This window comes from Lemur catta, chromosome 7, assembly GCF_020740605.2.
Source record: "Lemur catta isolate mLemCat1 chromosome 7, mLemCat1.pri, whole genome shotgun sequence".
Classification (NCBI taxonomy): domain Eukaryota; kingdom Metazoa; phylum Chordata; class Mammalia; order Primates; family Lemuridae; genus Lemur; species Lemur catta.
Genome location: NC_059134.1, coordinates 104,809,975 through 104,823,620, shown reverse-complemented (window position 1 = coordinate 104,823,620; position 13,646 = coordinate 104,809,975). Strand labels below are relative to the sequence as shown.

The window sequence follows — 13,646 nt, the reverse complement described above, 5'->3', positions numbered from 1 at the left end:
CGATGGCAGTGGCTTACCACAGAGACAGAGTCTGGGAGCAGGTGGTCTCCGGCAGGGCCCCTCCAGCTGGGGCTAGTCACTGCCTTTTTCCTACTCAGGGAAGTATTTTCTGGGCGGTTCTTCTGCAGGTTCCATTATCAACCATCTACACGGGAGCCTGAACTGACAGGTCAGGCCAGAAGAGGACAAGCTCCCTCCTCACATGAACACTTTCGAGCACACATTCTCAGAGGTCCTCCTCCGCAGGGCTGCGCCAGCCCCACAGCACTTTGCACCAGTTGGGAAAAGATACTGCTCCTCAGGCAACATGCAGTCCTGCCACAGTGCGGAGTGACCTCTCACCCAGGTGCCTTTGTGCAGTGATCAACCTGCACAACCATACTCAGTGAACCCAGAAGCTCCCTACAAACCTGCCTGGAAAGGGGATCAGAAAGGGCTGTAATACATCCGAGAGCACTCAGTGTGTGGGCACTGAAGCTGGGATGGCACCCAGAAACATCTGTCAGTCTGCATCAGAGTGGGGGATGCAGAGTGGACACGAGTGGGTGACACACAAAGGAGCGGCAGAGCATGTGGAGCCCCACCTTGGATCAGGAAGGACCCACAGTCTCCATCCTTCACTGCCACCCGCCATGCCTGCACTGTTCTGGGCTCTCAGAGGCCAAACTTGGACTCCCTGCAAAGTCCCTGCATGGGCAAGGCCCCCTTGCCCTTTCTGAGCCTCAGTTTTCTCCTACAGATAGTGGGATGATATATCCCACCCCCGCCTCAAGAGCGTTCTACCAGTCATACAATTATGATGATTAGCCCTCAATCCAGCTGGGTAGCCACGGAAGCATGGCTTCTCCTCACTCCACCCCTACCTGGCTCAGCTCAGCCTCGGGTGATGGCTAGGCTTTCCTGGCAAGGACAGAGTAGGACCACCCCACCACCTGCCTGCCCCAAGTCCAAGGGCCCCGGTACTGGGCTGCAGTTCCTCAACCCTCATTTTCCTCCCTTTGTCCACAAGGCAAAAGCCAGTGCAGCTGGCGCCCAGCCAGGGTAGCCTGGGAGCAGGCACAGAACCGCATTACTCTCTGCGTAGGTATGCGCACATTCTGGCAGAAGGAAGACCCCAGCTCTGACTCTCACCACCTGTGTGACCTTGGGCAAGTCACACCACATCTCTGAGCCTCACTTTCCTCATGTGTAAAAGGCAAACAATTGTAACTGCTACCTCCTAGTGTTGAGTGTTTAAGTGACTCTGCACATACAGCCTCTTGCATAGCACCTGGGACAAGGCAAGAAACACTTGCACTCTTCACTCGCGCCTAGAATCCCGGTGATGCATGAGTCTGAGATGGGAGGATTGTTTGAGGCCAGGAGTTCAAGACCAGCCTGGGCAACATAGCAAGAAGAAAAAACAAGAAATACTTGTTGATACAACTAGCGCTACCGGCAGGCGCCCCTGCCCAGCCAAGCCTGGACTAAGTATGCACTCACTGTAGTCCCCATATGAAGATGAGAACACTGAGTCCCCAGAGGCTGTGTAGTTTATCAAATGTCAAAGTTCACGCTCTTTGGATGACAGCCATGCCTACCCTGCCCCACAGTGGGATCTCATGGGTGCTCAGGCCACCCATGTGGCAAGGGAATGGACCTTCTGGGGTATCTGCGCTTCACTATGGGGGCCCCAGCAGGGAGGGCTGCTCGTGAGGAATATGGGCTGGGTTGGGGGACCCTGGATAGGTCACTTCCCCTCTCTGAACCCCTCCAGTGGTAGACAGGGGTGTGTCCCCATAGGCTGCTCTGTCTATAGTAGCAGAAAGGGTCCAAAAGCTGCCACCTCTGTCCCCACAAGTGCCATCGGCCCCTCAGTACCCTCCCCCAGGCCGGGGGCTCTCAAGGACAGCCAGGACAGAGAGACAAGCAGGGAGGGGGTGTGACTGTGGGGGTGTGAGGTGGAGGAATGGTGACAATAGCCTGCCTGTGCCAGGTGCACACCCTGTGCTAGCCCTGCCCCGTGAGAAGGGAGCCAACCCCATTTGAGGCAGGAGGAAAGTGAGCTTCAGATCAGAAAGGGGAGGTGCCGGGTCCCACCAGCCAGAGCTAGGATTGGCCCCTGCCGGCGCGGTACACTCCAGGAGAGGGTGTGAGTCTCCCGGGGTGAATCTGTAGCTGTGACCCCAGGTCCCTTGGGGTGCGCTTCTGTGGGTGTTTGGGTGGGTTCACCTGGGTGTATGTGTGTCCTGGGGAGACAGTGCAGCTGGCCTGGGTGTGGATGGCAGGGTGCATCTTATAGACGCCCCCTCTTCCTGTGCAGGCCCACAGGACAGGAGAGGTGAGGAGGCGAATCCCCAGATGTCCGGAGACCCTGGCCCAGGAGTGCCTCTCTGGGAGAGTGTGCAATAGGGCAGAGGGCCCCTGGCTGGGACACAGCGGCAGGCCTGGGTGTGGGGGGCGGTGGAGGGAGCTCAGGACTCCATCCAAGGGCGGGGCTCGGGGCTGTGTGCCCCAGCCGGTTCTGCCGCCACCCGGCCCAGGGGACGGCCCGTACCAGCCTCTGCCCGCTCCAGCGCTCCCCTCCCCTCGCCCCTGCCCTTCCCATCCGCAACTCTTCTCCATTATGTCTCTTTGTTCTTTACCGCAGCCCTATGTCTGTGACCCTCTCTGACAGTCCCTGTCTACTTGTACCTGACCCTCTTTGGAGACTTAGTCTGTGTCTCTGAAGATGCCCTGTCGGTCCCTGGGACTGGCTCTCCCCGCCGCCGAGCGTCGCCTCTGGCCGGCCGAGTCCCACCCCCAGCCCCACCCCCACGCCCAGGTCTGGGTCGCCCTGGCGCGCGGGGCGGGGCGGTCCCCGCTGTCCTCGCCCCGCCGCCCCGCCCGGCCTGCCCCTGCGCGTCTATATAAAGTGGCGCCGCCTGAGCCCGGCTGTGCCGCCGCCGCCGCCGAGTCCCGCCCGCTCCGTGTCCGCCGCCGAGCCCGGCCGAGCCGCCACCGCCCGCCAGGTACCCCCGGCTCCGTTCCCCGCTCCGGGGAGAGCCAGGGAGGGGACTACCCGGGCCGCGGGGACAGGGACCCAGAGCGCCTGTGCCCAGCAGCGCGACCCTTGACACTACGCCGCCCCCCACGGGACCCGGGGAGTCCCCCGCTGGAGGGGCTAAGCCAGGACCCCCAGTGCAGCCGGGCGCCCCCCGGGATGTGTGAGCTCAGGGGGCAGGACCCATGGGGTCTGGGCGTCAGAAATCCCTCTTCTTCCTTGGGGTGGGGGTGGGGCAGGCTTGGCACCTCCTGGCAGGGACAGGACAGAGGCACGGAGACAGCCACCTCTCTGCTCCCAAAGTCTTAGGGGCAGGCAGGTGGGGTAGAGACCTGGCTGCCCTGACACCCTCCTTTGTCTCTCTGTCCCTCTGTCTCTGCCATCAGTCTTTCAGCCCCTGCACCCTTGAGATGGTGAGTCTCCTGTGGTCCCTCCCCCAAAACGCCCATGTTCCTGGACAGAGGGAGGGCCCAGAGGGCAGCAACTGGCACTCAGAGGCCTAACCCAGGGGCTGCCCTGTGCGGGGAGCTCAGACTCACAGCCCGCTCTTGCCCCCGCCCTCACCCCATGTCACAGGAGAAATAGCTGCTGTGTGCCAGGCACGCCACCTCTCCCCCATCAGCCCTGGGAGGTGGGCACTGTTAGGCCCCTTGGACATTCATCCGTTCCACAACATTTACTGAGCACCCGCTGTGTGCCCAGCACCATTCCAGGTTTGGGGACATAGCAGGGAGCCTGCAGCCTGGGCCCTCCGGAAGCCCACCTTCTGGAGGGCACCAAGGCTCAGAGCGTGGCCCTGGTGGCTGGGATTCAAGCCCAGGTCTGAGGCTTAGTCCTCTGCTGTCCCGGATGCAGCACACTGTCTCCCAACCACCCAGTGATTCTCTTAGTCCAAGCCTCATCACACCCCCGGGATGGGACAGGGCAGGCACCAGGCAACTGCAAGGCCCAAAGAGACCTTACAACTTGCTCAAGGTGGCCGAGCCTATCTCCTGGAGGATAGGCCTAGCTGCCAGGCTTGTCCAGACCAGGGTCAGAATCCATTCACAACGAGCCTCCCAGCAGTCCCCATGGGAATCGGCCGGCCTTAGAAAGGGGGAGGGGTATTAGATTTTATCCAAAGAAAGCATTTCCACGACTCAAAACGTCTGACAAAAGGGCACCAGCTTTTCCCTGCTAATGCCTAGCACAGGGCTGGGTGCACAGCAGGTCTCCGAGGCCGATGTGGGGATGACGGTGAGACAGAATCACCTCCATGTGTAGATATCAGCAAACTCCATGCTGGCAGTTGGGTCACTGAGGCCCAGAGAGAAATGAGCAACCCGAGTGATTGCTGGGTTCATTCGTTCATCTATTCTTCAGTCAACAAACATTCACTGAGCAGTGACTGTGTGCCAGGCACTGTTTTAGGTGCTGGGGTTGCCTTGATGCACAAACAGACAAAAAAACTGTGCCCCTGTGAATCAAGCTAAGGTGGACCCCAGCGTGGGATGGGGGGTCAGTAATCCAGCCAGCAGGACATTGCCTCCTGCCCCCCTTGGGGGCACGACTCAAAACAGTCTGCAAAGCACGCCCACCTACATGCTCCCAGTGACAAGCCTTCACCCCCAACTCCTTCCTCTCCTGGTCCCTTGGACAGTATGTGCCCTGAACATAATCCAGGTTGGGAGAGTGGGGGCCCTACATCCTTGGGTGACTTCATGTGCCCCTTGCCCACTCTGCCCAAGACCCACCACTTCTGCCCCCTCAGCTCTCCCTGGATCCACTGAGTCCCGAGTGGGACTGCCCCCTGGGCTCCAAGGACCTGGAGGAAGAGGAGGGCCCACGGGGAGGGGGCTCTGGCCTGCCGCCCACAGGCTGCCTCCCTGGCTCCTGGCGCCAGGACGTGGGCCTGGACTGCAAGGGCTCCCCTGAAGGGGCCGAGGCCCGGGCCTGGACTGTCTACTACTACAGCCTCCTGCAGAGCTGTCTGCAGCAAGCTGGCCTTCCGGAGACCCAGGACCGCAGCCAGGTGCCCCGCACAGGTGCCTGAGGGCTCCCCGGAGGGGGGCACGCCTGGGGGCAGGGAGGGGCCCTCAGCCTAGTCTGCTTCCCCATCCTGGTCAGGGGCAGTCCTTCCCCCAGCCTCTGGTTTGGTCTGAGGCAGGCAGACATTCCTTCTAAGGCCATCTGGCACCAGTGGGGTCAGGGATTGGGGCTCTCCACCCCACCCCCACCCACTCCCCACAAAGATCCAGCCCTGGGATTTGCAAACTGTGTTTCATGGCACCAAAGCTTCTAAAGAAGTGTCTGAGGAGCTGCCATGGAGGCAGCTCACAGTTGGGACCCCAAGACTCTCCCCTGCTTCATCTGTTTTATAAATCAGGTGGCCACAGCTAGATGAGTTAGTATACATGAGAATCACAGACTTGGTCCCACTGTACAGACTGGGGAACTGAGGCTTAAAGAAACAGTGACTTCTCCAAGGTTTCACAGACAGAGCTCAGGCTAGAACCCAGGTCCCTGGTCACCCAGCCTGCAGTGCCTTCTGGACAGCTCCAGAGAGAAGGGAGCCAGCCTCACAGGACAGGACAGGTGGCAGCTCCCCTTCCCCATCCAGCTCCCTCCCTGTCCCCTGTGCTCTTCTCCTCTGATCCCCAGGAACCACCTGGAGGCCCAAGGGTGAGGGCAGGGATATGGAGGTGGGGGCAGGTGGGCAGAAAGACAGCAAAGGGAGCCCCTGGTAAGCTCAGCAATGTTCTCTTTCCCCGAGGCTGTCCTGGGGCAGAGGTGACCTTGTGCATTCTGGGATCCCCGAGCACCTTTCTGTCAGTGCTGCTGGAGGGTGGGGTCCAGAGCCCGGGTGAGTGTGTGCCCAAGTTTCCCCACCCCCTCCTACAGAAAGGGCACCACTGCCCTAGCCCAGCCACATCCCAAAATACCCGCCAACCCTGGCAACTGCCTGCATTCCACCAGACCAGCTGCCATACTCTGAGTGGGGGTGGGTTCTGGGAGCAGCTTCCCCTGCTACACAGGGGCCCAGGCTGGAGGTGGAGGGCATGGGGACATTAAGCCTTTCCTGACTAGCCACCTGCCTCCCTCTACCCACAGGAAACATGCTCCTTTGCCTGTCCCCTGCTTGGCTGATGAAGGTGCCAGCACCCGGGCAGCCGGGTGAGGCAGCCCTGCTGGTCTCCAAGGCTGTGAGCTTCCACCCAGGGGGCATGACATTCCTGGATGACTTTGTCCCCCCACGCCGTGCCACCTACTTTCTGGCGGGCGTCGGGCAGGGGCCTGGCTGGGGCCGGGAGGCAGCAGAGCTTGCCCGCGACCTGACCTGCCCCACAGGAGCTTCGGCCGAGCTGGCCCGGCTGCTGGAGGACCGGCTGCTGACGAGGCGGTTGCTGGCCCAGCAGGGCGGTGTGGCCGTGCCAGCTACCCTGGCTCTCACCTACAAGCCGCCGGGGCTGCTTCGGGGAGGGGATGCCAGCCCAGGCCTACGGCTGGTGGAGCTGAGTGGCAAAGAGGGCCAGGAAACACTGGTGAAAGAGGAAGTAGGGGCCTTTCTGCACTCCGAGGCCCTGGGTGATGTCCTGCAGGTAACAGGCTCCTGCCCACGTCTGTGCCAGCAGGATGGGACCTGGGCGTGGTTACCAAGTCCTGCTGGGAAGCTGCACCTACCTTTTAGCCCTGCTGCCGCCAAATCTCTAGGGCAACCCCCTGCTGTCTTACCTCAGTTTACTCATTGGCTCTCATGGTGTCAGTATCCTGCCCTGCATATACATGGGGTAGTGTCGAGGAGGCCCCTCTCCCTTCCCTGCTGCAGGTGGCTGTGAAGCTCAGTGGCTGGCGTTGGCGGGGCCGGCAGGCATTGCGTCTGCACCAACGGGTAGAGCTGGACGCAGTGGTGGACACAGTGCTGGCGCTGCTGGAGAAGCTGGAAGAGGAGGAGAGTGTCCTGGTGGAGGCTGTGTGCCCACCTCCCCGGCTGCCCTTCCCAGGTGAGAGGCACCTGGGCCAGCCAGGGGAGGGAGCTTGGCACAGGCTCCTGGTTTCTCTGTGCTGGGCTTAGACCTTCCCTTCGTCCCCAGGCAGCCCCTCACCTGGCCCTGAGCTGGCTGTACGTATCTGTGCTGTGGTGTGTCGGACACAGGGGGACAGGCCCCTGCTAAGCAAGGTAAGCATGGCCCAGGTCCAGGTCATGACCTGCCTACCACACCCCATCACACTGATCTGACAAGGGCCCCTGGGCAGTCTGTGGGCAGAGAGAACAAAATCTTTCGGGGGATCTTGGTTGCCTCTAGGGGAACTCCTGGGTCTGATACTTTTTCCCTCTCCTCCAACCCTTCCAGAACCCCTCCCTCATCAGGAGCCTCTGCCCCTGTGCTCAGCCCGGGGCTGGGTACCAGGGCTGGGGCTGAATCCTCTTCCCAGGGAGCTCTTGCCCATGGAAGATGCTCCCCCAGGGTTCCTCATAAATTTCCAGTGCCTGGAGCCCTTTAGGAGGGGCCTGTAAGCTGGGGAGCTCAAGAAGGCTCAGGGACCCTCCCAGTACCCAGCTCTGAGCCTAGCTGTGAGGGAGGGACTCCACTCTGCCGGGGTGGGGGGAGCTTCAGTGGAGTAGGGGAGAAGCACCCAGGGGAGGCGCCAGGGCTAGGGGACACCAGGGTGGCACAGGCCTCAGGGCTGCAGGAGTTACGAGCAAGCAGGCTTGGAGCCTTCAGGAGCAGGGACCCCAGCTGCCCCTGGAAGCCTGGGTAGAACCCCTGGAGGGGTCTGGGGACCACATGGGCAGTGGCAGAGAATGGTTTAAGACACATTGAAGGGCTGGGTGTGGTGGCTCACGCCTGTAATCCTAGCACTCTGGGAGGCCCAGGCGGGAGGATCGCTTGAGGTCAGGAGTTCAAGACCAGCCTGAGCAAGAGCGAGGCCCCCCCTCATCTCTACTGAAAATAGAAAGAAATTAGCTGGACAACTAAAGTATACACAGAAAAAATTAGCCGGGCATGGTGGTGCGTGCCTGTAGTCCCAGCTACTCGGGAGGAGGCTGAGGCAGGAGGATCGCTTGAGCTCAGGAGTTTGAGGTTGCTGTGAGCTAGGCTGACACCACAGCATTCTAGCCTGGGCAACAGAGTGAGACTCTGTCTCAAACAAACAAACACAAAAAAAGACACATTGAAGAATGCGTCTTCTTGAATGTTCAGTGAGAGGTCTGGCCTGGATCTTGGCACAGGGGGAGCTATGCATGTGGCGGGTGGCTCCTCCTGGGCCAGCCGCTTGAGCTGCACCCTGTCCAGGTGGTGTGCGGCGTGGGCCGCGGGGATAGGCCTCTGCGGCATCAGAACTCCCTGCCGTGGACGCTGGAGGTGGCGCTGGCCCAGTGCGGCCTGGGCGAGGCGACGCAGGTGGCGGTCGTGCGGCAGCGCATCAAGGCGGCGGCCGAGGCCGCTCTGGCCGCTGTGCTGGCCCTGGAGGCCGGCCTGAGTGCCGAGCAGCGAGGTGGGCGCTGGGCCCACACTGACTTCCTTGGTGAGTACATGTGGCCTGGGCTGGGCGCCGGGGCGAGGGCCGAGGGCCACCCGCGCTGAGCCCGTGTCCCCCGCCCGGCCCAGGCGTGGACTTCGCGCTGACAGTGGCCGGCCGCGCGCTGACCCCCGTGGCCCTGGAGCTGAACGGCGGCCTGTGCCTGGAGGCGTGCAGCGCGCTCGAGGGGCTGTGGGCCGCGCCGGGGTCGGCGGCCGACGCCGCGGCGGCCGCGCCGCTCGTGGAGACCATGCTCCGGCGCTCCGCCCGCTGCCTCATGGAGGGCAAGCAGCTGCTGGTGGTCGGCGCGGGCGGCGTCAGCAAGAAGTTCGTGTGGGACGCGGCGCGCGACTATGGGCTCAAGGTGGGCGGGGCTCGGGGCGGGGCCGGGCCCCAAGTCCCAGCCTGAATGGTGGAGGCGGGGCCCTGGGGCGGGGCCGGGAGCGCTAGGGGCGGGGCTTTCGCGGGGCCGTCCTGGCGGGGTGCGCCAAAGCCCGTGCGCAGGAACCGGCCAGACGCCCTGGGGTGTTCTAGTTTTGTCCCACGGAAAATGGGAACGAGGAGCCCGGGGCAGATGTGCTGGGGGGCCGAGGGACAAGGTTAGCGACAGAACTGGGGCCTTGAATGCCAGGCTAAGGAGCCTGGCTCCGTCCTGGGGAAAGGGCGAGCACTTTGAGGTTGAATTCCTCCTGAAAGTCGGCACCGAGGGCCTGCGGAGGGTGCTGGGGAGCAGCTTATAGATCCCGAATCAAGTTCACAGCAGTGGCCTCACATTACAGAATCTGGAGCGGGCCTGGCAGGTAGATATTCTTATCCCCACTGAGCAGATAAGAAAACTGAGGTCTTCTCGGGCTGGCTCTAATCTACAGGAGTAGCCTCCGCTCCCCTCTCCCACAGTGCAGCATCCCCTGGGGAACACCACCCTGCAACCGATCCCCCAGCTCTCTGCTTCCTGCCTTGCACAGCATGTTCACTAGCTAGGATGTCACTCCACTCCTGATGCCAAGCGTTACAGTGCAGACAGCCACCCTCCCAACCCTCTTCAGTGGCTGTCCCTGCCCTGGGTGCCAGCTGCTTTTTGTCTGTGTTCCCTCGAGTGGGCAGTAAGCTTTGAGGGCAACTTCCAGTGTCAGAACCCGTGGTGTGCATGACAGCCAAACCACCTATCCCAAGCCCCAACCCTGGTGGTTTCTCTACAAGCCCTGGCCAGTGATGCTGCCTGTGAAAAGGAGACCGCTGAGCTCTCTCTCACCTGCCCCTCTGCCCTCCATCCCCACCCACCCAGGCCTGCCCCTTCTTCCTACAGCTGGCTGTCCTTCCTGACCTCTTTCCTCAGCTGACTCTTCTTCAGCTCTCCGCTTAAGTATTGCCTCCTCTAGGGTGCCATCCCTCCCCGCAGGCCGGGTTAGGTGTCCCACCTCTGCGCCTTCCATTTATTCAGTTGATCATCAGCAAATATTTGTTGAGCACCTAATGTTTGTGAACCCATGTCCCTTGAGGGCCGAGAGCATGTGCTACACCTCATCCTATCTCCCTCGCGCTCAGCACCGGCTGACCGGGGTGTGCTGCCCTCTTGTGGTTTCCGCAGCTGCACCTGGTGGAGTCAGACCCCAACCACTTCGCATCCCAGCTGGTGCAGACCTTCATCCACTTTGACTTGACGGAGCACCAGAGGGATGAGGAGAACGCACGGCTGTTGGCGGAGCTGGTGCGGGCGCGCGGCCTGCAGCTGGATGGCTGTTTCTCCTACTGGGATGACTGCCTGGTGCTCACAGCCCTGCTCTGCCAGGAGCTGGGTCTGCCCTGCAACCCCCCGGCTGCCATGCGCCTGGCCAAGCAGAAGAGCTGCACCCAGCTGCACCTGTTGCATTGCCATGGCCCACCCTGGCCTGCACCCTCCCTTCATGCCGTGCCCTGCTGTCCGCTGGAGAGCGAGGCTGATGTGGCGAGGGCTGTCCACCAGGTTCCCCTGCCAGGTGTCATGAAGCTGGAGTTCGGGGCAGGTGCAGTGGGAGTGCGGCTGGTGGAGGATGCGCCGCAGTGCCATGAACACTTTTCCAGGATCGCCCGAGACTTGCAGGGTGAGGCCGATCACCCGGGCATTGGGCTGGGCTGGGGCAATGCCATGCTGCTGATGGAGTTTGTGGAGGGCACCGAGCACGATGTGGACCTGGTGTTGTTTGGTGGGCGGCTGCTGGCTGCTTTTGTCTCTGACAACGGCCCCACAAGGCTGCCTGGCTTCACTGAGACGGCCGCCTGCATGCCCACCGGGCTGGCACCGGAGCAGGAGGCACAGATGGTGCAGGCAGCCTTCCGCTGTTGCCTGGGCTGTGGGCTGCTTGATGGGGTCTTCAATGTGGAGCTCAAACTGACTGGGGCTGGGCCTCGGCTCATCGAGATCAACCCCCGCATGGGCGGTTTCTATCTGCGCGACTGGATCTTGGAGCTCTATGGTGTGGACCTGCTGCTAGCTGCTGCTATGGTGGCCTGTGGCCTGCGGCCTGCCCTGCCCACCCACCCACGTGCCCGTGGCCACCTGGTAGGTGTCATGTGCCTCGTATCCCAGCACCTGCAGGCCCTGAGTTCCACTGCCAGCCGCGAGACCCTTCAGGCCCTGCACGACCGGGGCCTGCTGCGCCTCAACCTGCTGGAAGAGGCCCTCGTGCCTGGAGAGTATGAGGAGCCCTACTGCAGCGTGGCCTGTGCTGGGCCCAGCCCCACTGAGGCCCGCCTCCGCCTGCTGGGCCTCTGCCAGGGCCTGGGCATCGATGGGCCCAACTACCCCGTTGCCCACTTCCTATCTCACTTCAAATAGCGCTGGGGCCAGGAGGCAGGGGTGAGGTGCTGGGGGAGGGCTGTGGTGCCCTCTGCTTCCTGGTGCTCTCCCTGCCTCTCTCCCCATTGCCCTGTCCCGGCCCCAGTCTGGCCCACTCTGATGCCTCAGATCTGTTCCAGAGTGGCAGTGCCATTTAGGCACCAAGGCCTCCTGGACTCAAAGGCCACAAAAGCAAGTATCTGGGGGCTGCTGGGGCCTCTAGCCCTCCCAAAAGTCCCAGTCCAGCCCACAGCTTCCCCAGGACTCTAGCCTTGGAGAAATGACAGCAGCTGTATACACACTTCCACCACCACCTCCCCAAGTGGAAGTGGGCCCAAACCCAGCCACTCTGCCCACCTCTCCAGGTCCGTTTCTCTTCCTGCCACCTAGCAGAGGAGAGAACCTGGTTGGGCCCCTGGCCTTGGACAAATCCCAGGAAAACCTGAGACTAAAGCCCCTGTCTTTCTTTTACCCAAATTCCAGGATAGTTCTAGAGCCTGCTGAAAACTTTCAGCAGTGTCCCACCTGCCTCATTTGGCCTAAGCAGTAGAAGCAGGTGACCTTCAGTCAGCAGTAATCATTTCCCCTCACACCTCCAGTCAGACGCTGTTGCCCCTATTCTACAGATGAGAGGAAACAGGCTCAGAGAGGAACAGTGACTGCCCCAAGGTCATACCACAGTAGATGGATGGTCGTGGGACATGATGCAAAGTCCAGGTTTCTGTTTTGATTAAGTCTTATATGCCCACTCAGCTTCTAGGCCACCCTCATCTCCTTACCTTCATTCATAAGTGGCCCTGAGATGTGTGAATACCTCTCTCCCACGCACCATGCACCTTTTCCACCCAGCTTTGGTCCTTTCGTCTCTGGCACACTAACTAGCATTGGCAGAGGAGAGTCTACACTCCCTAATTCAGGGAAGGCTGCTTCAAGAACCCTGCCTCTGAGCACACAGGAGCTATGGACAGCTCCCCAAGCATTTCTCCCCAAATAAAGGCTTATGGACTAGTGAAGTGTCTGGAGTCTGGGACAGGTTCTCTTGACTGGACAATCCCTTCCAGGCTCAACTAGATGGGAGGTAAGGGAGGGGGCGGGAGAGGTGGGTAGGGGACACCTGTAGCATCTGGAGCTAAGGGAAAACCACCCCACTGGCCAGGCATCTGGGTTGAGCTTTGGCAGGGGCCTGCCCTACACCTACACCAGGACCCAACCTGAGGATCTCCTTTGGTCTTTTGGTGGAATTACAACCAGAGGGCCATATCCAACCAGATAACCCTCCACTTGCCTGGAGACCTCTAAGTTCTGTTCATCTGAGTTTATACCCAGCTTCCCCTGTGTAACTGGAATGCACATCTACACATCCTCCAGCAATCAGTACTCACACCCAATGCCTGATCTGGCCCAAATTTACCCCCACATAGTTCTGCCCAACAAGAATCCATGCCTAATCTAAAGTCATAGATCAAGACTGGGTGTAGTGGTGTGTGCCTGTAGTCCCAGCTATTCGGGAGGCAGAGGCAGGAGGATCCCTCAAGCCCAGGAGTTCCAGGCTGCAGTGAGCTGATTGTGCCGTTGCACTCCAGCCTGGGCAACAGAGCGGCAGGGTCTGTAAGAAAAAAAAATGGCAGACCAGGTTTGGTGGGTTCACTCATTCTTATAACAAAGTTTTATTAAGGGTCTGTATCAGGCTGCTAAATTACTAAATATGCTTAAATTGACAAGCGAGCAAACCCCAGCAAAAGCCCATATTTCCGGACGGATAAATGAGCCCCAAACCCTTTAGGGCAGGCACCTGGCAACAGAGCCTGGCAGTGAGCTGCCCACCCAGCAAATGCTCTGACCTGCAGGGTCCTTGAGCCAGAGACACGTTAGGGAGACCCTGATGCAGCCGCCTCCTCTTCAGGAACGAACAGAGAGGACTTCGACCTGCCTCTGGTCACCCAGCCAGCCTGGCAGCGACACTCAGACAGGGTTGGGGATTGCATTTACATTTACACCTGCACGCACTCCCGACTCTGCCGCATCCAAACTCAAACTCTCTAGTTTGAGTTTCTTTTTTTGGAGAATGAAAGAAAAAGGAGAAACATGCTGAAACTCTTCCCAGAGCCAAAACAGGCGCCCAGGTAGCGGCGCTGGGAAGACAGGGTTTTGCCGAAGGGGGTTCCGCAGGCTGGAGGCCGGGCGCCCCGGCACTCCGGGACTACAACTCCCGACAACTCCCGACGCCATCGTTCCTCCCCGCCCGTGCTAAGCGGCCTTCCGGAGGCGGAGCAAAGTTCTTGCGTCATAGGCGCGCGCGGCCGCCGT

At 60.8% G+C, this 13,646-nt stretch overlaps 1 protein-coding gene across 3 annotated transcripts; it reads left to right on the top strand.

Annotated features, from left to right (window-relative positions):
- Positions 1–2,924: 2,924 nt before the first annotated feature.
- Positions 2,925–12,352, top strand: CARNS1 (carnosine synthase 1). 3 transcript variants are annotated; one of them, XM_045558341.1, is made up of 10 exons: positions 2,925–2,990; positions 3,409–3,435; positions 4,773–5,046; positions 5,775–5,864; positions 6,113–6,600; positions 6,828–7,002; positions 7,093–7,178; positions 8,299–8,530; positions 8,614–8,888; positions 10,113–12,352. In XM_045558341.1, exons 2-10 carry the CDS (start codon positions 3,433–3,435, stop codon positions 11,337–11,339), a joined length of 2,850 nt encoding a protein of 949 aa, XP_045414297.1. In that variant the 5' UTR covers positions 2,925–2,990; positions 3,409–3,432; the 3' UTR covers positions 11,340–12,352. The 3 variants fall into 3 exon arrangements, with proteins under 3 accessions (XP_045414297.1, XP_045414299.1, XP_045414298.1); XM_045558342.1 differs by having other exon boundaries at positions 2,966–2,990; positions 3,599–5,046; XM_045558343.1 differs by lacking the exons at positions 8,299–8,530; positions 8,614–8,888 and having other exon boundaries at positions 2,965–2,990.
- The last annotated feature ends 1,294 nt before the right edge of the window (positions 12,353–13,646 follow it).

Excerpts from the sequence above, each read along its gene's own strand:
- CARNS1 (XM_045558341.1), top strand. Across the intron at positions 5,047-5,774 it reads CAGCCAGGTGCCCCGCACAG|GCTGTCCTGGGGCAGAGGTG; the intron begins GTGCCTGAGGGC and ends TCTTTCCCCGAG. Across the intron at positions 5,865-6,112 it reads GGGTGGGGTCCAGAGCCCGG|GAAACATGCTCCTTTGCCTG; the intron begins GTGAGTGTGTGC and ends CTCTACCCACAG.